Source organism: Piliocolobus tephrosceles, chromosome 1 (assembly GCF_002776525.5).
Source record: "Piliocolobus tephrosceles isolate RC106 chromosome 1, ASM277652v3, whole genome shotgun sequence".
NCBI lineage: Eukaryota > Metazoa > Chordata > Mammalia > Primates > Cercopithecidae > Piliocolobus > Piliocolobus tephrosceles.
Genome location: NC_045434.1, coordinates 88074968 through 88100859, shown reverse-complemented (window position 1 = coordinate 88100859; position 25892 = coordinate 88074968). Strand labels below are relative to the sequence as shown.

Genomic DNA, 25892 nt, shown 5'->3' with positions numbered 1-25892 from the left:
TCTTTTTTTTTTTTTTTTTTTTTTTTGAGGCGGAGTCTCGCTCTATCACCCAGACTGGAGTGCAGTGGCCGGATCTCAGCTCACTGCAAGCTCTGCCTTCCGGGTTTACGCCATTCTCTTGCCTCAGCCTCCCAAGTAGCTGGACTACAGGTGCCCGCCACCTCGCCCGGCTAGTTTTTGTATTTTTAGTAGAGACGGGGATTCACCGTGTTAGCCAGGATGGTCTCGATCTCCTGACCTCGTGATCCGCCCGTTTCGGCCTCCCAAAGTGCTGGGATTACAGGCTTGAGCCACCGCGCCCGGCCCCAAGGTGCTTTCTATTATTTAATATTTAGCAACTTGATTGTAACCCTAGCTCCCAGCTTACCAGTGTGCAGGGCAGTTCATGGGCTTGAGGGCGAGTATATCTGCCGTACGCCTGGTAGAATCATCACTCTGGGAGCTGGCAGGCCTGTCAGAGCCTGGGGGCTGCACAGCAAACATGTCTTCCTGATAATGCTCCCAGTGCCCTGACTGTTCCCAGAGTTTAGTAGAAAACAGTGTGGGAGTTTTCACCTCAGAGAAACCACGACGGGCATACTCAGCCTGGAGAGGAGGGTACAGAAATGAAAGGTCAGAGTAACTGGAAGGAAACCAGGTAGGGTGTCAGTTGTGTGATCTTCCTGGGCCCTCAGGCCATGCTGATTGCAACCACAACCTATTAAATACCATGTCCCATCTCTATGCTCCCCAACTGCAGACCACACAATTGTAGTATTAAAGGTCACCAGCACTTTCAATATTTATGGTTATGATTCCAAACCGCCCCCCTCTTTTTTTTTTTCTCTTCAAGACAGAGTCTCACTGTATCACCCAGGCTGGAGTGGAGTGGCTCGATCTCAGTTCACTGCAACCTCCCCCTCCCGGGTTCAAGGGATTCTCCTGCCTCAGACTCCCCAGTAGCTGGGGCTACAGGTGCTGCCATCACACCCAGCTAATTTTTTGTATTTGTTTTAGTAGAGACGGGGTTTTGCCATGTTGGCCAGGCTGGTCTCAGGTCATGTTCCCGGCTTGGCCTCCGAAAGTGCTAGGATTACAGGAGTGAGCCACTGTGCCCGGCCCCAACCCCCATCTTTTAACACAAACACCTTAGTTTCTTCTAGGCCCTCAGCCCCACCCTGGTCTTCTTTCCTCTAAACCTGGGTCCCCTTACCCTGATAAATGCCACTAGTGCATTATACACCCTCGTCCCTCGTGGCAGGAAGAAGCAGCTCCCAGGGCTCAGTTCATGGAAGAAGAAGAGCTCCTGTTCCTGGGGTCAGGAATAGCAATATTGGGTCACTTCAAGGGCAAGGAGGTGGCTTTGGAACTCAAAACAACTGACGGAGCTGCTCAGTCTATGTGACTGAATCTGCTCCCAATTTCATAATCAGGTTGCGTCATCTCTCTCCAACCCTTATCACCATCCCTCCCTATCTTCCCAATCTCTGTACCTTCCCAATGCGCCGGTGGTCCCGCAATTTTGCTTCCTCCCTCCATGCTTCCCAGGCCCTCAGCAATTCTGTTGTAGGGAAGGAAATCCCTGACACTCTCTGCAGTGTCTCTGGGGCCCCTGAAGACCTCCATAAGGATGATGAGTTCTGTGTGAGGACATAGGGGATCAAAGGAAAGATGAGGACTGAAGGCCCCCAACCTTTTTCAAGACTCATATGATACTCTCAGTGTTAAGTGTCACAGGTATGCCTCTTGACAACAATCCCACCAGTAGGATGAACACCTCCATCCTCTAGACACCTTTCTTCTAGATTACAGTGTTGAAATCGCCTAACTCTTGATTCCTACATCCAACCTGGTCAAGTCTAACCTTACCTTGCCATCTCTTTTTCTCCCCATTCTTACTTCCCCTTTACTTAGTTCCTTCCCATCTAATCAATGACTGTTTAGAGGAGTAACCATAAGCTCTGGTCAAATGTCACTTTATTCCTCCAATTATCAATATCCTATACAGCTGCTAGAAAAGTCAGTCTTCACGGGCGGATCACGAGGTTAGGGGATCGAGACCATCCTGGCTAACACGGTGAAACCCCGTCTCTACTAAAAATACAAAAACTAGCCAGGCGAGGTGGCGGGCGCCTGTAGTCTCAGCTACTCGGGAGGCTGAGGCAGGAGAATGGCTTAGACCTGGGAGGCGGAGCTTGCACTAAGCTGAGATCCGGCCACTGCACTCCAGTCCGGGCGACAGAGCAAGACTCCGCCTCAAAAAAAAAAAAAAAAAAAAAAGAAAAGTCAGTCTTCTATACCATATCCCATTCCTGGCCACAAGAAATCCAAAAGCCTGTGCCTGCTGTCTCCTTTAACAATACTAATGAAAGGCTGGGCATGGTGGCTCACACCTGTATTCCCAGCACTTTGGGAGGCTGAGGCGGGTGGATCACAAGGTCAGGAGTTCGAGACCAGCCTGACCAACATGGTGAAACCTTGTCTGTACTAAAAATACAAAAAATAGCCAGGCGTGGTGGTGTGCGTCTGTAATCACAGCTATTCAGGAGGCTGAGGCAGGAGAATCGCTTGAACCTGGCAGGTGGAGGTTGCAGTGAGCTGAGATTAGGCCACTGCACTCCAGCCTGGGCAACAGAGTGAGACTCTGTCTCAAAAAAAGAAAAATAAAATAAAATAAAACTGTTAAACAGTACTAATGAGAAACAGCCTATATGTGTGTGTATGTGTGTGTGTTATCTATCTGTCACCCAGGTTGGAGCGCAGTGGCGCGATCTCGGCTCACTACAAGCTCCACCTCCTAGGTTCACACCATTCTCCTGCCTCAGCCTCCCGAGTAGCTGGGACTACAGGCCACTGCCACCACACCCAACTAATTTTTTGTATTTTTAGTAGAGATGGGGTTTCACTGTGTTAGCCAGGATGGTCTCGATCTCCTTACCTCGTGATTCACCTCAGCCTCCCAAAGTGTTGGGATTACAGGCATGAGCCATTGCGCCTGGCCCCTATATGTATATTTTTTGAACCAGAGTCTTACTCTGCTGCCCAGGCTAGAGTGCAGTGGTGTGATCTTGGCTCAATGCAACCTCTGCCTTCCAGTTCAAGCGATTCTCCTGCCTCAGCCTCCTGAGTAGCTGGGACTACAGGTGCACACCATCATGCCCAGCTAATTTTTTATTTTTAGTAGTGATGGGGTTTCATCATGTTGGCCAGGCTGGTCTTGAACTCCTGAGCTCAAGTTATCCACCCAAGTTGGCCTCCCAAAGTGTTGGGATTACACGTGTGAACCACTGCACCTGGCCAACAGTTTATATTTTATTTTATTTTATTTTTTTTGAGACAGAGTCTCGCTCTGTCGCCCAGGCTGGAGTGCAGTGGCCGGATCTCAGCTCGCTGCAAGCTCCACCTCCCCGGTTTATGCCATTCTCCTGCCTTAGCCTCCCGAGTAGCTGGGACTACAGGCGCCCACCACCTCGCCCGGCTAGTTTTGGTATTTTTTAGTAGAGACGGGGTTTCACCGTGTTCACCAGGATGGTCTCGATCTCCTGACCTCGTGATCTGCGCATCTCGGCCTCCCAGAGTGCTGGGATTACAGGTTTGAGCCACCGCGCCCGGCCGTCTATATTTTATAGCACTTTTTAACTTTTCTTTCTCCTGCATTAGTTGTTTTTGATTATCTTTTATTTATTTATTTATTTTTCAGACGTTGTCTCGCTCTATGGCCCAGGCTGGAATGCAGTGGCACAATCTCAGCTCACTCTAACCTCTGCCTCCTGGCAGAGTTCAAGTGACTCTCCTGCCTCAGCCTTCTTGGTAGCTGGGATTATAGGCGTAGGCCAGCACACCCAGCTAATTTGTGTATTTTTAGTAGAGACGGGGTTTCAACATGTTGGCCAGGCTGGTCTCGAACTCCTGACCTCAAGTGATCCGCCTGCCTCAGTTACCCCAAAGTGCTGGGATTACAGGTGTGAGTCACCACGCCCGACCTGGTTTTCGTTATCTTTACGATGTGAATTTACTGGTAGGACAAAAAGGAATTAATAGGCTCATTTTATAGATGGGGAAACCAAGTAAGATTTATCCAAGGCCACTGCACCATAGGGTTTCGCCATGTTGGCCAGGCTGATCTCAAGTGATCCACCCACCTTGGCCTCCCAAAGTGCTGGGATTACAGGCATGAGCCACCATGCCCAGCCTAAGTTCAGAGCTTTTTGCTGTACACTTCTGCATTTCCCCTTGCTCCCTTGCAACTCATCCCATTCCATCTAGTAACTCATCTTGTCCAGAACAGTATTTTCCTTTCTTTTCTTTTTTTTTTTTTTGAGATGGAGTTTTGCTCTTGTTGCCCAGGCTGGAGTGCAATGGCGTGATCTTGGATCACCACAACCTCCACCTCCCGGGTTTAAGCGATTCTCCTGACTCAGCCTTGCGAGTAGCTGGGATTACAGGCATGTGCCACCACGCCCAGTTAATTTTGTATTTTTAGTAGAGACAGGGTTTCTCCATGTTGGTCAGGCTGGTCTTGAACTCCCGACCTCAGGTGGTCCACCCACCTCGGATTCCCGAAGTGTTGGGATTACAGGTGTGAGCCACCATGCAGAACACTATTCTCATAAAAAGCATGCCCTTCACTAAAGGTATTCTCCCTGTGCCTGTCAAATGGTGTTCATCTTCCTCCTGGACCACGCCCCCTCTCTCTACGACCCTTCCCTGTATGACCCATCCAGCTTGCTCACACCCTCCTTCTCCACCCCCCTTTAATAATGACATCATATTAGGGCATCTGAATTGGCTTCTGGGCCCTAGCAGGCTGTACAGTATGTGCCATCAAACTGGGGTTTTTAGAATGTGGAGACAAAGTTTCTTTCTCCTGTATTCCCTGCTTAGCTTATGAGAGTAAAAAAAGGGCTCACAGGGCCAGGCGCAGTGGCTCATGCCTGTAATCCCAGCACTTTGGGAGGCCGAGGAGAGAAGATCACTTGAGATCACCCTGGCCAACATGGTGAAACCCTGTCTCTACTAAAAATATAAAAAGTAGCCAGGCGTGGTAGTGCGCACCTGTTATCCCAGCTACTCGGGAGGCTGAGGTAGGAGAATCGCTTGAATCTGGGAGGTGGAGCTTCCAGTGAGCCGAGATCATGCCACTGCACTCCAGCCTGGGTGACAGAGAGAGACTCAGTCTCAAAAAAAAAATTTTTTAAAAAGGGCCAACAGAAAGGATCACCTTCAGATTCTCCTGCTCATCCCTGTGAAAACAGGAATTTTTTTTTTGTTTGAGATGGAGTCTCACTCTGTTGCCCAGGCTGGAGTGCAGTAGCGCAATCTTGGCTCACTACAACCTCCACCTCCCAGGTTCAGGCGATTCTCCTGTCTCAGCCTCCTGAGCAGCTAGGACTACAGGTGCACACCACCACGCCCAGCTAATTTTTGTATTTTTAGTAGAGATGGGGTTTCACCATATTGGCCAGGCTGGTCTCAAACTCCTGACCTCATGATCCACCTGCCTTGGCCTCCTGAAGTGCTGGGATTACACGTGTGCGCCACCATGCCCGGCTGAAAATAGGAATCTTAACCTAACTCTGTTCCACAACTGACCGATAGCAGCTTCAGTCCTCCAATCTGTCCAGTATGCCGAAGGTGGGGGCCCTGGCAAAGGTCAACCAATGTGCCACACCTGGGAGAAAGAAGAGGCCAGTTAGTGATTTTCAGAATCTTTAGCTTCTAGCTTTCTCCCTCTCATGGTCTTTAGCTGACAGAAAGAGGTGAACAGAAAGGAACTGTCCTACTGAGAGAGGGCAATGGCAGATAAAAATCCATTCTCTGGCAGGGCGCAGTGGCTCATGTCTATAATCCCAGCACTTTGGGAGGCCAAGGTGGGCAGATCACGAGGTCAGGAGTTTGAGAGCAGCCTGGCCAATATGGTGAAACACTGTCTCTACTAAAAATATAAAAATTAGCCAGGCATGGTGGTGCGCGCCTGTGGTTCCAGTTACTCAGGAGGCCGAGGCAGAAGAATTGTTTGAATCCGGGAGACAGAGGATGCAGTGAGTCGAGATCATGCCACTGCATTCCAGCCTGGGCAACAGAACGAAACTCTCTCTCAAAAAAAAAAAAATTAGCCAGGCATGGTGGCACATGCCTATAATCCCAGCCACTCTGGAGGCTAAGGCAGGAGAATCACTTGAACCCGGGAGGCGGAGGTTGCAGTGAACCGAGACTGCGCTACCGCACTCCAGCCTGGGAGACAGAGCAAGACTCCATCTCAAAAAAAAAACGAAAAAAAAAATCAATTCCCATTCCCATTTCTTTTTCTGGATCAACACAAATTATCTTCTTTCTTCCCTTATCACATTTCTGGCCTTTTTCAGTGCTTCCCCACCTCTCCGTTTGCTTTAATCTTGACAATTCTTACCCATATACTGTTGCTGTTGGACCTGTCACTCTCTCCTCGATCAAGTGAAGCTTGAAGGGGTTATCCTGAAAAAGGTAGAAGGGAGATTGAAGAAGTGTTTATTCCCACAAAGATGTCCTGGAAGAGCCACCTCTTCCCTCCACCCCACCTTGAACAGCTGGCGAAGCTGATCCCGTGAAGCCTCTAGCCTCCGGAAGGGTTGAGCAGCAGCTGTAAGTTCCTGGCAAATCTGCTCCAAAACAGGCAGCTCTGAGCCCCGGATTGTCCTGGAAAGAGGAGAATTGGTTGGGTTGCATCCTATGAGGTACATCAATCACCTGGGTGACAAACCTGTTGGCTAGGGGGCAAGGTCCTGTCCTTCAGGATAAATCTAGAGTTATAGGCAAAAAAAGACAAACTCAGAGAAAATATAAATAGGAAATCAGGTAACAGATATTACAGCTGCAGAAAAAGCTCTATGCATGAAGTTAAAAGTTGAATGCAGGAAATCTGGATGGACAAAGTTAGAACAATAGTAATGAGGGAGATTAAGTAAAACTTGAATTTATGAAAGCTAACAAGTAACAAGGTAAGTTGTTTCTTCTTTCTTCTTTTTCTTTTTCTTTTTTTTTTTTTTTTGAGACGGAGTCTTGCTCTCTCGCGCAGGCTGGAGTGCAGTGGCCGGATCTCAGCTCACTGCAAAGTCCTCCTCCCGGGTTTACGCTTTTCTCCTGCCTCAGCCTCCCGAGTAGCTGGAACTACAGGCGCCCGCCACCTCGCATGGCTAGTTTTTTGTATTTTTAAGTAGAGACGGGGTTTCACCGGGTTAGCCAGGATGGTCTTGATCTCCTGACCTTGTGATCCGCCCGTCTCGGCCTCCCAAAGTGCTGGGATTACAGGCTTGAGCCACCGCGCCCGGCCTCTTTTTTTTTTTTTTGAGAGAGTGTCTTGCTTTGTCACACAAGCTGGGTGCAGTGGTTAAGATCATGGCTCACCACAGCCTCAACCTCCCAGGCTCAAGTGATCCTTCCACCTCAGCCTCCCAAATAGCTGGGACTACACGTGCACCAGCCAAGAAGGTAAATTTCTTTTTTTTTTTTTTTGAGACGGAGTCTCGCTGTGTTGCCCAGGCTGGAGCACAGTGGCCGGATCTCAGCTCACTGCAAGCTCCGCCTCCCGGGTTTATGCCATTCTCCTGCCTCAGCCTCCCGAGTAGCTGGGACTACAGGCGCCCGCCACCTCCCCTGGCTAGTTTTTTTTTTGTATTTTTTAGTAGAGACGGGGTTTCACCGTGTTAGCCAGGATGGTCTCGATCTCCTGACCTCGTGATCCGCCCGTCTTGGCCTCCCAAAGTGCTGGGATTACAGGTTTGAGCCACCGCACCCGGCCAGAAGGTAAATGTCAAGCAGAGTTAGAAGAGGGACAGGGACTAGCACAGAAGGAGGTACTGTCATAGTTGATTGAGACCTAGAGAAACCCTCCTCCTCCAGCTTCCTCCTCCAAATGGAGCAAGCCCAAGGCCCCTGAAAAGAGCCTCAGAAACCATCCCAGAATCATTCTCCTCCTTCCTTTCATTACTCACCTCTCCTTTCCCAGGAAGAAATCATGGTAAAAGCCATATTCTGTACTTGGACCTCTGCAGAGAACAGCACCTAGGAATTGTTCAGCTGCTGCCCCCAGGACATGGGTGCTGGAGTGCCAGAACACCTGGGTTGACAAAAAAGGGGTTCATAAGTTCATAAACTTGTCCCTAACCCCTAGATCTCTGAGCTCTTCCTCGCAAAAGCTGGTAGGAAAACTGGTATGGTTCTTCTAGGAGTAACTACCACAAAATGGGGATCCTAGATTTTGGGGATCTACTAAAAAGTAACAAGCTTAAAAAAAAAAGGGCTGGGCGCAGTGGCTCATGCCTGTAACCCCAACACTTCAGGAGGTCGAGGCAGGTGGATCATCTGAGGTCAGGAGTTCGAGACCAGTCTGGCCAACATGGTGAAATCGTCTCTACTAAAACATACAAAACTAGCCAGGCGTGGTGGTGTGCGCCTGTAATCCCAACTACTCAGGAGGCTGAGGCAGGAGAATCACTCGAACCTGGGAGGCGGAAGTTGTAGTGAACTGATATCATGCCACTGCACTCCACCCTGGGTGACAGAGTGAGACTCCATCTCAAAAAAAAAAAAAAAAAAATACTGAATAGAAAAGAAAGAAGGCCAGTATCTTTTCTTCTTTCAGTGTATAGAAGCTCCAGCCCCACCCCTTAATCCTTGGTGCTTTCCAGTTCCAAAGTATAGAAGCTGGAGACCAGTCTTCTGCTGCTCCTATAAGCTTTTAGGGCTTCAGAATAATTTTTTTTGTTTTGTTTTGAGATGGAGTCTTGCTCTGTCGCCCAGGCTGGAGTACAATGACGCGATCTCAGCTCACTGCAACCTCCGCCTCCCAGGTTCAAGCAATTCTCCTGCCTCAGCCTCTCAATTAGCTGGGATGACAAGTGCTCACGACCACACCCAGCTAATTTTTATATTTTTAGTAGAGACGGGGTTTCACCATGTTGGCCAGGCTGGTCTTGAACTCCTGACCTCAGATGATCCACCCGCCTGGCCTCCCAAAGTGCTGGGATTATAGGCATGAGCCACGGTGCTTGGTCAGAATATGCTATGTTCTTAAGACAGTGGTTACTTAGGTCTCTGTTTGGTCTTTTAGTCCTATTTTTTTTCTGTCCCATGAATCTAGTGCAATACAACTATTCCTCTTGGATTTGGTCACTATTTACACATAGATGGCAGGAGAACTCTGTTTTTCTGGATCCTAATAGGCGAGGTCTGCATTACCTGAGCTGACATGAAGAAGACAAGGTGGGGAGATGACCAGGTTGTGTGCTCAGCTGTATAAGCCATGTGAGAATTGAATATACATTACAGATGACTTATAATGTATGTGCTCAGAAGTTGAGGAGGCTGAATTTACATATTTATCCTTTTGTTTTTCAACAAATCATCCCTCTCCCTTTCACTAGCACAAATGTTTGCTTAATAGATCGAAGCTAAGTTAAAAACTTTCACCATAAGTTTCCTAACCAGAAATAGTCAGTCAAGACAGTCTGTGATAGGTCTTCTTCCCAACTGCAAATGGAGAAACTGAGGCAAATGAATAAAATGTTAGAATTTCCTGCTATATCTCTTGGTTTAGTAGTCACTGCATTCCTGATAAGAAAGAAACTTACTGCTTTCCCCTCTGGGGAATCGAATGTCAGAAATCTGAGGTCAGAATCTGTCTCCAAGGGCCGCTCCAGATCATAAGGTTCTCCGTTCACTTGAGCAGCCACTGCAGTATCTGCCAGTGTTGAACTTCAGCAGTGGGAGGTGGGGATGAAGAAAAAAGGCACAAAAAGGAAAATACCACATGTTCTGATTCCTATATAGGAGTTTAAAAAGTTGATCTCACAGTGGTAGAGAATAGAGTGATAGTTACCAGAGGCTGGGAAGGATGGGGGAGGGGAGATTAAGAGGTTAGCTAATGGGTACAAAAATAGAGTTAGACGGAAGGAATATGCTCTAATGTTCCACAGCAGAGTAGGGTGAATACAGTTAATAATAATTTGTTGTATATTTCAAAATAGCTAGAAGATTTGAAATGGTCCCAATACAAAGAACTGATAAATATTTGGGGTAACAGATATCCTGAACACCCGGATTTGATAATTACATATTGTATGCATGTATCAAAACATCACATATACCCCATTCATATGTTCAATTATTATGTATCAATTATTAAAAAGTAAATTAATGATGTAAAAAAGACAGGGTTACAATCCACAGTGGGGAGAAAGTTGCTCATCTCTCAGCAACTATAAACTTGCAAAGGTGAAATGAGTTACCAGAGCAACAGAAGCTTTCATTTCTTTCTCCAATGAAAGGACAGAGACTCTGATGCAGAAACTAATACAGATAAAACAAATCTCAGGCCAGGTTTGGTGGCTCATGCCTGTAATCCCAGCACTTTGGAAGGCTGAGATGGAAGGATTGCTTGCGCCCAGGAGTTCAAGACTAGCCTGGGTAACATGGAGAGACCCTGTCTCTATAAAACAACAACAACAAAAAAACAAAAACAAAATCTTCGGGAAAGGTTATCTTGATGGGGATGGAACAGAAACAAGCAGACCAAGTTTTCTTCCCCGGCTCAAGAGAAGAGAAAGTAAAAGGGCAGAAGGATAATCCTGGTAGTTACAGGATGGGCCTGTTACCTGATCTGCCGGGCTAGTTGGTAGGGGGTTGTGTTCCATGCCACAGCATCAATTTTCTGACCTCCAGGAAGTGTTATCTTAATAGTCCGGGGTTCCTTCTGTGCTACGCTTGCTAATCTCTTTACCTGAGCAGACCACAGCTCCTCAAAAAGGCCAAGCCGCTCTGCCAACCAGCGCGGAGGGGTCGACACAACTGCCTGGAGGGAAAGATATATTAGCAGGTTAACACACGTCCCATCATTCTTTCTTAGAATTGGGGATGATGGCACTTTGGGATGGTAAAGTGGACTTCGTCCGAATTCCTACTCTTTAAGGGGACTGGGTGATACAGCCCCTACGCGGGGGGCCCTTCAAGCTCTGCGCTCCCCAGACGGCTAACTCGAGAATTAGATAACGAGTTTAAATATGAGACCTTTTCTGGGGACTCCGAGGACCAGGGAGAGGAGGAGTGGCGTGAGGCTGGGTTAACATAAAAATTTGGGGGCTTCGGCTGGGCTGGGTCTGATGAGGATCGGAACTTTGGGGGTGCCTCACGCACCGTGTGTAGCCTGCAAGCCTGTAAACCTTGGAGCCGGAGCCGCCGCCACCTCTGATACAGTCCCATGTTCCTTTACACCCGTGCCTACATCCTCAGATTATCGCCGCTTCTCCTACACATAATTCTTCATTGGTTTCTGGTCCAACAAAGTCCGTGTCTATTGGTTACTACAGCTGCCACTCTAGTCTGGCACCACCTCCAGGAACTCCGAAGAGGTACACCCCACACAGCACGAGCAGCGGTGTGAGTGGTTCCGGTTGACCGGAAGACCGAAAGTGTAACACACCCTCGCTATCCGCCCCCAGACCCGTGGCGTTTCAGCTGAAACCCAAAAATAGCAATTATGTGTCCTGTGGCTTTGAGGACAAGGGTAGGTGAACTTTTGAGGGCGAGAGTGGGAGAAAAACAGACAGGAAATGGTAGTTAGTAATTTCCCTTTAACTATACATTTTATTTTACATGGTCCTTACAGCAAGTAACAAAACTTAAGAGCATAGACTGGGGAACTAGACCTTGTGTAAATTCTGGATCTGCCATTAACTATGTAATTTTGGGAAGATTATTTAACTTCTCATATTTATTTAATAGAGACCAGGGATGGAGGTGGGGGGGGGGGTCTCACTATGTTGGCCAGGGTAGTCTCGAACTCCTGGGCTCAAGCAACCCCCGCCCTTTGCCACCCACTCCCGGCCTCCCAAAGCTGTGGAATTACAGGCGTGAGCCACCTTGCCTGACCTACTTAATTTCTCTAAGCCTCAATTTTCTCAACTATAAAATGAGAATAGCGTTACTCCCAATTGTTGAGTTAAATTTTACATAAATCGTCTAGTGTGGCCCGTGGTTTTTGGTAACGGGCAAAAGCAACAAGAAGCTATTATGATAAATGAGTGTAACAGTTTTATTTTTTATTTTTGAGACAAGGTCTCACCGTTGCCCAGGCTGGAGTGCAGGGTTACAATCATGGCTCACTGCAGTCTCGACCTCCTGGGCTCAACTGACCACCTCAGCCTAGGGAGTAGCTGAGACTACAGGTAAATGTAACCACTTTAAAGCTGGAGCAAAGATGGCCGTGCGGTGGCTCACGCTGTAATCCCAGCACTTTGGGAGGCCGAGGCGGGTGGATCACCTGAGGTGAGGAGTTCTAGACCAGCCTGGCCAACATGGTGAAACCCCGTCTCTACTAAAAATACAAAAATTAGCCGGGTTTGGTGGCGGGTGCCTGTAATCCCAGCCACTAGGGAGACTGAGGCAGAAGAATCGCTTGAACCCGGGAGGCGGAGGTTGCAGTGAACCGAGATCACGCCATGCACTCCAGCCTGGGGGACAAGAGTGAGACTTCATCTCAAAAAAAAAGTCTGGAACCAAGAATCTGCAGAGGTCAGTTTGAGTCCCTTTATACTCATGGTGCTTAATAGGGACTTTACAGACCTTTTAATCTTTTTTCTTTCTTTCTTTCTTTTTTTTTTTGAGACGGAGCTTCGCTCTTGTTGCCCAGGCTGGAGTGCAATGGAGCAATCTCAGCTAACCGCAACCTCTGGCTTCCAGGTTCAAGCGATTCTCCTGCCTCAGCCTCCCGAGTAGCTGGGATTACAGGCATGTGCCACCCCAGGCCCAGCTAATTTTGTATTTTTAGTAGAGACAGGGTTTCTCCATGTTGATCAGGCTGGTCTCGAATTCCCGACATCAGGTGATCCACCTGCCTCAGCTTCCCAAAGTGCTGGGATTATAGGCGTGAGCGACCACGCCCGGCCGAGACCTTTCAGTCTTACAGATGAGGAATTTAAGGTCAAACAGCAAGTGCTGATGGTGATTTCTGAATCCAAGCCTGGCTCTCTTTTACCACACCATGCTTTCTCTAGTAGAGTTCACTCCCAGTATACTCCCCCATCACCTCAGAAAGAGGTGCTTGACTAGAATTTTAGCTCTCTGCTCCCTACATAAGCCCTTTGCCTCTAATTCCTATCCCAGCTCTCAACTCCCTTTATCCTTTCTCTTCCCTCTCCCTGATACATCTAGGACACAGGACTAGGTAAATTTCATCAAGTTTACTCAGTAAATATGGGAACATGGTCAGATTTGTAGTAAAGTATGAAGGGAAACTGACTTGGGGGTAGCCATCAGGCTGTCAGTAATTCCCATTAGTCCTGGAGGTGAGGATGGTTAGAATTGGTTCTGAAGTTTCAATGGTGATACAATCAAGGGTTGTAGAGGAAGAGGTGTCAGAAAAAGCAGTTTAATCAAGGTTTCCAGAGAGACCAGGTTTCCTGGGGAGGGCAGTTGATCTGAGTCACAAGCGCCTCTATGGATCTTGGGTCCATCTTCTGGTATGTTAGACACCCTGAAATACAAAGAGAAAGAGACAAGAGTGTGGGAGAGGAAGATAACTTGTGTGTGTGTGGTTGGGAGAAGGTAGTTAAGAATTTTAAAATGGCATTCAGAAAGGGTATATACCAATCATGGTATTGATTTGATGCTCCAAAGGAAACAGACACTGACATCATCCCTTTAATCATTCTACCTTGTCCTCTTTTGTTAGAATAGTAAAGGGATGGTAAAATAACCAGGCTACCCTGAGACGGTAACTCCTTATACTCATCCATCATTTACTGACTGCTTACTGTGTGCAATGCAATGAGCTAGGTGCTGAGGGGATGCTGATCAATCAACTACCACATCATCACCTATGTAACTTGTGTTGCAGTGGAGGAAGGAAGGAATGCTGAGTTATTCCATCCGCCCTCTGTAAGAAGCAAGCAAGCAAGTAAGCAAGTGCAAGAGCAAGCTAAGGCCAATTCATGAGTTACTGGTTCTTCTACAACTTCGGACTTGTGACTAGCATATGCCTTAGTATTGGGGAATTTTAATCTGTTAGCTTAGGAAACATCTATTCTTTTTTTTTATTTTTCTTGAGGTGGAGTCTTGCTCTGTTGCCCAGGCTGGAGTACAGTGGCATGATCTCAGCTCACTGCAACCTCCTCCTCCTGAGATCAAGTGATCCTCCTGTCTCACCCTCCCCAGTAGCTGGGATTACAGGTGCATGCCACCACACCCAGCTAACTTTTTTTTTGAATCAGTCTTGCTCTGTCACTGAGGCTTGAGTGCAATGGCGCTATCTTGGCTCACTGCAACCTCTGCCTCCCGGGTTCAAGTGATTCTCCTGCCTCAGCCTGCTGAATAGTTGGGATTACAGGCGTGTGCCACCATGCTCAGTTAATGTTTGTATTTTTAGTAGAGACAGGGTTTCACCATGTCAGGGTGTCTCAAACTCCTGACCTCGTGATCCGACCACGTTGGCCTCCCAAAGTGCTGGGATTACAGGCATGAACCACTGCACCCAGCCTGTGTTTTGTTTTTTGAGACGGAGTTTCACTCGTTGCCCAGGCTGGAGTGCAATGGCACTATCTTGGCTCACTGCAACCTCCAACTCCCAGGTTCAAGTGATTGTCCTGCCTCAGCCTCCCAAGTAGCTGGGATTACAGGTGCCCGCCACCATGCCTGGCTGATTTTTTGTATTTTTAGTAGAGATGGGGTTTCACCATGTTGACCAGGCTGGTCTTGAACTCCTGACCTCAGGTGATCCACCCACCTCAGCCTCCCAAAGTGCTGGGATTACAGGTGTGAGCCACCACGCCTGGCTTGAAACATCTATTCTTAAAACTTGGGTTGTTGCCCCTCCACCCTAGAATACTACTGAACACCCAGTGCTATGCTTTCACTATTTCACTTAATTCCTAAAACAACTATGTCAAGTATACTCCCTTTAAAACAGGAAAATGATCCTCAAAGAAGTAAAAAAATTAGCTGGGCGTGGTGGTGCATGCCTATAGTCCCAGCCACTCAGAAGGCTGAGGTGAGAGTTGCTGCAGCCCAGGAGTTGGGTGACAGCTATGATTGTAACACTGCACTCCAGCATGTACAACAGAGTGAGACCCCCGTCTCAACAATAAAAGGGCTGGCCCTGGTGGCTCATGCCCGTAATCCCAGCACTTTGGGAAGCCAAGGCAGGCAGATCACTGAGGCCAGGAGTTTGAGGCTAGCCTGGTCAACATGGCGAAACTCCGTCTCTACTAAAAATACAAAAATTAGCCGGGTGTGGTGGTGGGCGCCTGTAATCCCAGCTACAGGGGAGGCTGAGGCAGAATTGCTTGAACCAGGAGGTGGAGGTTGCAGTGAGCCGAGATTGCACCATTGCACTCCAGCCTGGGCGACAAGAGCGAAACTCCATCTCAAAATACATACATACATACATACTAAAATAAAATAAAATCAGGCCAGGCGCAATGGCTCACGCCTGTAATCCTAGTCGTTTGGGAGGTCGAGGTGGGTGGATCACCTGAGGTCAAGAGTTTGAGACCAGCGTGACCAACATGGTGAAACCCTGTCTCTACTAAATACAAAAAAAAAAAAAAAATAGCCAGGCGTGGTGGCACATGCCTATAATCCCAGCTACTTGGGAGACTGAGGCAGAAGAATTGTTTGAACCTGGGAGACAGAGGTTGCAGTGAGCCAAGATTTCGCCATTGCACTCCAGCCTGGGCAAAAAAGGGTGGTACTCCATCTCAAAAAATAAAATAAAATAAATAAAAATAAAATCAATAAAATAAAATGCCACAATGTGGCCAGGAACGGTGCCTCATGTCTGTAATTCCAGGATTTTGGGAGGCTGAGGCAGGAGGACTGCTTGAGCCCAGGAGTTTGAGACCAACCTGGGCAACATAGCATGACCCTGTCTCTATTAAAAAAAAGCCACAATGGGAGAGAATGTTCAGCGACGTTTGCTCAGTGAGTAAAGAGGTGAAAGCTTTCTGTCAGGAGCATGGATAAATTGAACTTTGACTTTGAAAACAAAACTTTGGGCTCACCTAAAATCTCTACTAAGATTTCCCTTCCCAGAACATCTCTTGGGGCTGTAGAAAAACAAGCAGACACTCCCACCCCAGCTCTTACACAACTGATTTGTCAGGTCAGGGCAGAAGAGGAGATCTGTCAAACACAGGAGCTAATCTAGGTAGGGATGTGTCCATTTAGGTTCCATGCTAAAGTAAAAAACAAAGGGAAGGACAAAGTACTCTAAAAGAAGATCCTAGATAACATCTGTAGAAGGAAATACAGGTTGAATATCCTTATCTGAAATATTTGAGACCAGAAGTGTCTGATTTTGAATCTTTTCAGATTTTGGAATATTTGCATTATACTTATTGGTTGAGCATCCCTAATCTAAAAATCTGAAATCCTCCAATGAGCATTTCCTTTGAGTGTCATGTTGGTGTCAGATTTTGGACTTTGGATTTGGCATGCTCAACCTGCATACAACTGAGGCCCACTTCTAAGTAATCAAGATTTCAAATCATTTCCTAATCACTTTTGCCCTTGCCAATGACTATTTTAAGTGTTGTCTCTTGTAGGTGCAAAGGACTGTTAGCCAGGGAGGAGGGAGAAACAGAGGAAAGGGATGCTGTCCGTCTCCTTTCTACCCATTCCAACTGAAACACCCCAAGAAAAATGTAGCAAGTTTCAAGTCCTTTTCTCTCATCTCCCACAAATCATGTGGCAAAGCATTTGAGTAATTCTCAAAAACAAGGGGGCACAATGGGGATGAGGAAGGAACATTGCTGGAACATCCAATTTACCATGACCCTGAACATGTCCAGGGTAGACTGGTTTAGCTAACTCTCAAGTCAAACATAAAAACCTGCAACCTGCATTTGTGTTTTCCTTTTGAGACGGAGTCTCGCTCTGTCGCCCAGGCTGGAATGCAGTGGCACGATCTTGGCTCACTGCAACCTCTGCTTCCCCGGTTCAAGTGATTCTCCTGCCTCAGCCTCCCAAGTAGATGGGATCACAGGTGCATGCCACCACACCTGGCTAATTTCCTGTCCCCCTCCCCGGAGACAGAGTTTTGCTCTGTCACCCAGGCTGGAATGCAGTGGTGCGATCATGGCTTACTGCAACCTCCGCCTCCCACATTTAAGCAATTCTTCTGCCTCAGCCTCCTGAGTAGTTGGGATTACAGGCACGCACCACCACGCCCAGCTGATTTTTGTATTTTTAGTAGAGATGGGGTTTCACCATGTTGGCCAGGCTGGTCTTGAACTCCTGACCTCGTGATCCACCGGCCTTGGCCTCCCAAAGTGCTGGGATTACAAGCGTGAGCCACCGCACCTAGCCCCAATTTTTGTATTTTTAATAGACACGGCTTTGTCATATTGTCCAGGTTGGTCTCGAACTCCTGATCTCAAGTGATCTGCCCACCTCAGCCTCCCTAAGTGCTGTGATTACAAGCGTGAGCCAGCACGCCCAGCCTGTATTTGTGTTTCCTCACTTGGCATTGAAGAACTCACTAGCCCCTCCACCCATATCTGTATTCTCAATTTTTGATTCTTCCCTAGCTGTGAACAAAGGATAGAAAAACATAAAATTTAAAAAAGAAAATATATGGTTGGCTCTGTCTGGGGATTCTGCATCTGTGGATTCAACCAACCACAGAACAAAAGTATTGGGGGGGGGGGAAGGTAATAAAAATAATTAAAAAGTAACACAAATTTCAAAACCGATACTGTATACAACTATGTACATAGCACTTACATTGTATTAGGTATTAGTAATCTAGAGATGATTTAAAATTTACTGGACGATGTGTGTAGGTTATATGCAAATAAATACTATGCCATTGTATGTAAGGGACTTGAGCATCTGTGGATTTTGGTATCCATGGGGGTCCTGGAACCTGGTATCCCTCATGGATACCGAGGAGGGTTGACTGTAACTACAATTATCAACTTTTACATAGATGTTGGCCTTCTTATCTTCTTCCCCTCAAACTTGTAACTAAGTAAAGGCTTCTCCTTTCTTTCCCCAGCAGTTAGTCAAAAGTAACTGATACTGTTTTACACTGCACTTGCTTCTTTGCTTTAGAGTGCTTCTATTTCCTTCTACACGGGGAAGATAGAATAGGATGTTTACTTAAGGGCCGATATCTCTCTTACCGATGACCCTCTCATAGCCTTGCCTATGCAGTCTCAATGAACTATTACTCAGCAATTGTGAACAGCAGCTGACCGGACTTGTCCATACAGTTACTCATAAACAAGTATGAGAAACGCCCCAATACTCCAAAACCCACTCTGATGGTGTTTGCATTGCTATGTCTACATACATAACTCATCCCTGCTATACAAGATTGGCTTACATTAAAAAAAAGTAGACAGAGGAAATTATGAATAACGTGCCCAGAAAACCTAATGAGGAAGTTTCAAAGCTGTTGCTTCTTTAGGGGTAATCAGGTGGGCAAGTCAAGGTCCCGAGACAAGGAAAAAAGGGTGAGCCAGATTCCAGTACAATCGTACACCCTACATGCTGGGTGTGTTCCCAGGCCACTGCTAGTTAAGTGTCTGGTGATACATGCACGTACCTTCACGTAAGCAAAGCTGCTATTTAGAGCCTTCTACCCTGCCAGTGATCCAGGCCTGGCCCAGATGCAGTGACTATTCCTCTTTACCCCTTAAAGCCAGCATTCCAACCCAGCCTCACTGGGTTATGAACAAGGGATGGGGTAATACAGAAGGATTAAGTGTGGCTTCTGCACAACAGATTGCCAATATGCAGTAAGAAGGACAGATGTGGGCAAAGAATTGGCCAGAAGGATCCCTACTACCACCCTAAACCCGCAATTCTATGCTTGCTTTAAAAATGCTTCTTGGCTCACAGTTGCAGTCTTTTGAAGACATGCACAAAAAATTATTAATACTGTATATCCCACTTCACCAACCACTCCCTGAACATCTAGAACCCATCCATTGCCCCTTTCCAAAATTCAATTACACAAAGGATCAAACAGAAAACCCACAAGGCCATAAAGATCTTAGAGGCTCAGATTGCCTTCAGTGACGTTAAGTGCAGAAGTCAAAGGGGACATCTGGAAAAGATCAACATGAGGGGAAAAGTCAACCACACAACAAAGGAAGCCATACTTTATTAAAGTGGAAAACAAAATATTGGGGACAAAGATTTTTTTAAAAAAGGAATGTCTGGAAGAGAGTAAAGTGCAAGTGGTCACGAAGTGGGTGGTCTGTGGTATCTCTGTATGTGCCTGAGAAATGTGTGGGCACACACACCACTACTCCCACCCACATACCGTTGGACCAGAAGCCAATACAACCGTATCTTCTGAGATATATCCAGGCTTTTCCTTCTGCATTCTCTAGTTGGTTTCACCTTCGGCCCTGGACAGTCATGTTGGGTCTTTGCTGGAGAAAACTTAGGTTTTCCAACCATAGGCCTACTCCACAAAGCAGCAGTTTCAGCTCCTGAGAAGTTCCCTCCTATTTGCACTCACCAGGAAGCCAGGGGCCCTTGGTCCAAGCCCATCTCAAAGAAAAATGTCAAACCTTTCGAACTAGTTATTTTATTAAATGATATCAATACACATTTCAAAAGGATTTCATTGTTGTTGCTTCTAAAGCATGTACTTGTTTTGTTTTCACACTGAACACGTGAGAATATCAATCCAACATATCTATTTTAAATCTTAACAGGCGCCCCCGCCCATTTAAAAAAATAGTGGGGGATCTGGGGAAAGCAGTAATTTACAGCGGCTTCAAAACAGTAACAGCTGAAGCTCAATTTGGCAGGAACCGGTAACTTCAGGATTGAGAGTGAATATCCTGCAATTAGGAAGTTTATCGTATTCACATTATCTAGATAGGTTTGCTGTACCCCATATATATCACAGACATTTTATTCCTGGTATTGGAAAGTATTAAAGTCCTATTCTCTGCTCAATTTCCCCTCCCTAGAATCAAACCAAATTCTGTTTACTGTCAACTTTTGAGAGGGTAGAGGAGAGCAGAGAGAGAGCTCTCATCTAAGCTGCCTGAAGAGTAAACTCTTTCAAAATACTTAAGGACCCTATTTCTGATACTGTATCATTGAACTTTAAGTGGTACTAGTGTATTCACGACCCCTACCAATTCTCTGTCTGTGATTTTACAGTGAGTACCAAGGACCTTACAACTTCTCACATTCTGCTGCCATATGAATCATGTCCTTGCCAAGACACACTATGTTATGCTTTCTTTAAAAAATATCTTGTTTATTTGTTTGAACTCAGGTTGAAATACAAAAGTCAGAGCATGGTCACAGAGTTTTAAATCACAGACACAGAAAGAATAAAACCCCTTTCTTTCATGTTATGAATACCAGAACTGTCTTTTTTGTTTCACTGTATCACATATATACACATTGTCATCTTCATTAACTGATGTAAATGTAAATTTTAAGATTTCCTTAAAATTAATAGCTGACAGTCTCATACAAATCCTCACTTCCATCCTAAAACAAACATATTGAGGATTTTGTGGCTTAAAAAACAAAAAAGTACCCCACAAAAACCCAACTCCTTAAAAGCTCATCTTTGAAACTGTACAACAAAGTCTTCCTTTCATGTATTAACCATCATACTTTTGAGGACAATTATCCCGCCCCAACGTTCAGGAAGCCACTTGCCTGACATCCCCACGTTTTCTGATAGAATTAAATGGTCAGAGAGCCTTTTCAAGTAAACACTACTTTTAGCTTAAACAAGAGCAGCAGAGAGTATTCACATTCTTTTATTCTAGAATGAAAAACATCCCATTTAATTTCTGGGAAAAAAAAAAAAACCTATTTCAATTTTGAAAGTAAAATATAATTTCCCCACCCCCACCCCATTTTCTCTTATGCTTTTCCCTAACAAATGTCTTAGGACTCAATATAACTATACTTTCTTTTCTTTGCTACACTACATACCCCATCCTACACATAAGATCGTGGTATCATGCATTTTTGTGGGGAGAGCTACAGGGCAGAGAGGGTCGAGGAAAGAAAGAACAGCTGGCTTTAAGACCAGACAGGCATTAGGAAGATGAATGACCTGCAGCATCCTAACCCCAGAACACATGGCGAGCCCAAATAAATAGAATAAATTACACAAAAACTCCCAAATCATGATGTGCATCTGGTTTATGCTGCTCTTTCTCTGAAAAGTAAGTTCATTCTGAGAGAATCATTTTCTGTCACTACATTGCCCACCCTCCCCCATCTGTAATATTCCACTGGAGGAAAAAGCAACCCCATACTTCCTATAGTTAGTTCTATACTAACTTGGAAGAAAATATGAAACTTGCTAGAATTCTCTGAAAAACTAAGCACATACTGTTTTACTCATCTAACTGGAGATTATCAGTGTGTATGCCTTGGGGTAAGATACTAAATAAAAAAAAAAAAAAATGGAGTAAAGCAACATTTACTTTTCAGTGTCCCTAAAGATATAAACACTCAAAGTATGATGATTGTCTATTTCCCAAGTACTAGATGTAGAAATACAAACAAGTCTTTCAGTCCAGGGAGAAGGAAAGCACTTATCTCGCATGTAAAACAACTAAGGGCAGAAATGGTCTTTATTTCCTATTGGGAGCAAGAGGTGGGGGTAAGACTTGAGCCTTGAAATGGGATAGACACGTGTGTATAATATAAAGGAAAATGCTACTGAGTCTCCTCCTTTAAAATATCAAGAATGGGGTGAATAACACAACTGAAGCAAGGGGAAAAGGAAGATAAAGACAAATATTTCTCTAATAGTTAACCTTTTTGAAAACCACCAATAAATAATCACTTACATTAGGGAGGCACCGTGGTAAAATTAATGTCTATTTCTTATATTTAAAAATGCAGGGATAGTATTTCTGTTGCACCTTTGTATCAATAGTCAACTCTAGTGACTGTCTTTCTGGCCACAGCAGAAGAAAAACTGAGGGAGATAAAGAAAGTCAAAAAAGAAAAGCAAGAGGCATGAGCTTGGTGCAAGATATGTGAAACTACCTTGAAAACATTTCCTATTATCTTGTTTACAAAAAACAGGCAGGTCATATCACACCATTAATGCTTCCTTTCCTAATTTTATATACTGTAGTCACTCCTTATTTTAACCTTGAGGCTGATTAAAAAAAGATTTTAGGAGAAGGATAAAGAACTCAACTTCAACATGCCTTTAGAAACAAACAAACTTGACAGGTTCAACATCTCCCACATTTCCTCCCTTACAACATCTCTTGGCTGTTAGCAGACACAGACACACAGGGAAGGGAGCCGAGCTGGCTACAGCACATTCTAAGCTGCAGAGGGAGGGAACAGGAATCCTTCCATTGACTACTCGATAAGCCAAGCCCAAAATAACATCCCAACATTGCACATGTGGTTATCTGTACTGATGGAAGTTTTATTTCAAATGTAGTAATACTCTTCAATAGATGGGATAAAATAAAGATTGTTTCCTCCCCACTCCCCAACCCCCCAGCCAAATGAAGTGGCTTTGGTTGTGTTTCTTTACTTTTTTTTTTTTCTTTTTTAATACAAACAACTTGGGGAAGGTAGATAAGTGCAATGGGAGGGAGGATTGAATTGAATAGTAAAACGTAAGCATATGTGATTTCTTAGTTTGGAAGAGAGGCCCTTTGTTATAATAAAAAAAAAATCGAGAAAGAGAAAACAAATAAAAACAACAATAAACCAAACTCCTACTTCCAATGTTCTCTAGACTGTTCAAAATGCCTTTCCCTTGGTTTCCATCAGTACCTGGGAGGGAAGAATGGGCGTTTTGGTGCAAAGAACGGAGGGCCCCTAGCAAAAGGTGGCCTGGGTCTCTTTAAACTGTGAAACGGGTCTCTGCTGAGAAAAGGTTCCCTAGGCCGAAAGTCTGGCCGGGGACTCCGTAAGATCATGCCACTCCGGCTGATGGTGTCTCTGTGTGAGGGACCCAAGGGGGGCCCACTGCCGCTGTTGCTGCCTCCCCCACCTCCTCCTCCATGGGGTGGGCCCAGGTGTTCCAGAGAATGGGAGGGTAGGGTCAGGCTCTCTCGTACACGGCTAAGGCCAGGGCCGTTGAGGTCCCGTTGGGTGGGGCCCCCGTGGTCCCTGGGTCCTGGGAGTACCCCAAAATGCTCAGCCAGGGTCCCTTGAAGGAGGGAACTATGGTCCTTGGGAAATACTGCCACAGCCCCTGCCACTCCGTGCTCTGCCAGTGGTGGGGTTGGGAAGGGTACAACTCCAGAGTGGTCAACAGGGGGTGGAGGAGGGGGTGGAGTAGAAAAGGGGACACCACTCCCACCACTGCTGCTATGTTCCCCAGGAGGGGGAGGAGGAGGTGGGGTAGGGAAAGGAATTCCACTGTGCTCTCCGGGAGGAGGGGGTGGGGCAGCATGGGCCAGGGCTGCCTCCTTTGTGAAGGGGTTCGAAAGATCCACAGAGGGTAGATGAGTGGGTGCATCTCGAGAGAAGATACCACCATGATCCTTAGGAGGGACAGGTGGGGCAGATGATGGCCCCACTGGCTCTCTCTGGAAGGGTGTCCCATGTTCCAAGGGGGATGGGGGAAGATGATGCTCAAATGTTGAGTTGAAACTGTTGGAACGAAAGCTGCCGACACTCTCCTGAAATTGGGGTGCCCGTTCCTTGTATGGTGCTGTTTTAAAGCCAGTGAGGCCTCCGCTGCCCCCACCCCCAAGGGATGCCAACTCAGAGGCACTTGAAGGGCCATTGTCAAAAGAGCTACCTGATGTGCTCAGATCAAACCAACCCACCCTTGAAGCCTCACGCCCGTGTCCTCTATTTCCCTTCCCAGGAACTCGGATGGACTCTACGGTCTGGATTGGCTCCCCTGACATCCTCCTATTAGATGCATTGTGATAACCCAAGGTTTCTATAGGGGCCCCCTTTTCTTCTGTGCTATCAGGCAAGTCTAAGCAGGAGGAGGAGACGCGCGTTTCTATGCGGTAGTGCTCTTCTTGTTGCTGCTGATCAGTGGTGGTCAAGCTGGGCTGGGTGAGGTTTGGGAGACTGACACCATCACTTGGAGTGCCCTTGCTGGGGGCCTGGCCAAAATGCTTATCATCTGAGGGCTTACGTGAGGCGTTTTTAAGCATATTCTTAAATTCAATCGTCGACGTGGTGGAAATGGTGGAGGCCAGGACTTTCTCCACGCCTGATGTGGGTGGGTGACCCGTGGGAGCGGCAAGGGTGTTCTGCGGAGAGAAAAGGGAACGATGTGGGACTGGGTGAGGAGAGTCTGGGTACTGCTTCTGTGGCAAACTGAGATGCCCAGTGGTAGATTGAGACAAGCTATTGTGGTTGGAGTCAGGGGTGAAAAATGAATCATTCTTACTCGGTGATGGTGACCGGTCAGACCCAGGTTCATTCCCTCTTACGCTGAAGGCACCAAATAGCCCAGGGGAAGATGAGAGACGGTCACAGTTCTCACTAGAATCCAGGAGGGCCCTTACAGATGGAGGGAAGGCAGACTTTACCCCAAATTCTTGGGCTCTGTGGCTATAACTGGACAGAATTGGCTGGTACTCGGTGGTATCAGACAGCTTGCTTGATTTCAGGATAGATTTGGCTGGTTTCTTCTCTAGGTTCATCATGGCAGAGGGTGGAGGCCCTGAGTACTCAAAATCTCTGTAATCCTCATCTTCTTGGAAAGAAGTATCTGGGTAGAACTTTTCCTGTGAAGAGTCCATCAGGGAAGATGGTCTCTCCATTCCATCAGGAGGCTGCTTATAGGGAGATTCACTGCCCAGACCAAAGGGTCGATATGTAGATACAGAACTGGAGAGCTCTCGGGGGTAGCTTTCATCTCTCCCAGGGGGTGGTGATCTTGTACTGCTGGGTGTTGAGGAACCAGGGCTAATGATCTTAGAAAGCAGGGACATAGTATCTACACTGCTGGATGTGGGCTTGTCCATCATCTCATCCTGGGTGGGTGTCCCACTCCGTTCATCCCGTACAGGGGTTCCATCAATGTTGTCGATTGAGGTGCTAGTAGGGCCACGCTGGAAGTCTGAGGGATGGCTCTCTGATGGGGCGCTGGACCCCAAACTGCTCAGGATTGGGATGTTTAAGTTTAAGCCACTGAAACCAGGATTACCTTTTAAGAAGTTGTGGATCTTCATTTCCAGGCTTGGGGAGGTGGACTCTGACTCCAGCTTTGGCTTGGAGACCTCTGAAGATTGGCACATGGTAACTTCAGTAGGTGGGGCAGCAGGGCTAGTATTGTGGGTAGCTGTAAACCCCAAAGAGTTGGACGGTAGTTTAAAAGTAGTGCTTGGGAGCCCTGGGCTTTGCCCAATTGAGGCCTTGCTGGCTGAGGTTGAAGAGACTTCAGAAGTTGATGAGTTAGGAGAATAGTTGAAGCTTTTGGAAATAAAAGGTTGGGCATTGGAGGGCAGATTTCTTCCCTTTATGGTAGAGACTGTGGTGTTGGCAGGGGAGGCTGAAGTGCTCTGTGAGGCAGCTTCACTGGCTGGAACTGGGTTCCCAGTAACACTCTGAAGTAAAGATGACAGGCCTGTAGAAACAAAGATTAGAGGTGTTAAAAAGAATAACTCCCTACCATGCAATTTAAACAATGTAGGCTAATCAGATATTCTCATTCATTTTGGTGGGAACCAGATAGACAAGTGTAAGGCCAAAAGGAATCCAGACCAAACAAACAATGGCTAAATGTCACAGAAAATACTGGGTCTATTTATCAATAAAGAGCAAATCACTGAAATGTTTCCAGTACAGTCCAGAAATAAGCCCAACGTGGCACAATAAAAGGCAACAGGAAGGGGAGATTTTAATGTCAGAATTATTCATAGTTTAAGTTAGGCAAAGCAGGAAAAGAAAGGAGGCAAAATTATTTTTCAAACAACACTTTAAGCCAGTATTTC

General features: G+C 46.4%; 2 protein-coding genes across 5 annotated transcripts in view; both read right to left on the bottom strand.

Annotated features, from left to right (window-relative positions):
* TARS2 (threonyl-tRNA synthetase 2, mitochondrial) overlaps nt 1-11297 on the bottom strand; it is a 21469-nt gene extending 10172 nt beyond the window's left edge. The window contains exons 1-10 of the mRNA XM_023213593.2: nt 11149-11297; nt 10611-10807; nt 9588-9711; nt 7950-8074; nt 6537-6654; nt 6389-6453; nt 5572-5650; nt 1473-1619; nt 1193-1291; nt 368-585 (exon numbers count right to left, since the gene is read on the bottom strand). Of these exons, the coding sequence (XP_023069361.2) occupies nt 368-585; nt 1193-1291; nt 1473-1619; nt 5572-5650; nt 6389-6453; nt 6537-6654; nt 7950-8074; nt 9588-9711; nt 10611-10807; nt 11149-11214 (1238 nt within the window). The 5' untranslated portion in view covers nt 11215-11297. The remainder of the gene's footprint in view (nt 1-367; nt 586-1192; nt 1292-1472; nt 1620-5571; nt 5651-6388; nt 6454-6536; nt 6655-7949; nt 8075-9587; nt 9712-10610; nt 10808-11148) is intronic.
* An 8244-nt stretch (nt 11298-19541) lies between these two features.
* Nucleotides 19542-25892, bottom strand: part of RPRD2 (regulation of nuclear pre-mRNA domain containing 2) — a 118252-nt gene continuing 111901 nt past the window's right edge. For 2 of the 4 annotated variants that reach the window (XM_023213589.3, XM_023213590.2), the window contains one exon: nt 19542-25525. In XM_023213589.3, coding sequence (XP_023069357.2) covers nt 22752-25525 — 2774 coding nt within the window. In that variant the 3' untranslated portion in view covers nt 19542-22751. The remainder of the gene's footprint in view (nt 25526-25892) is intronic. The other 2 variants (XM_023213592.2, XM_023213591.3) reach the window with 2 other exon arrangements.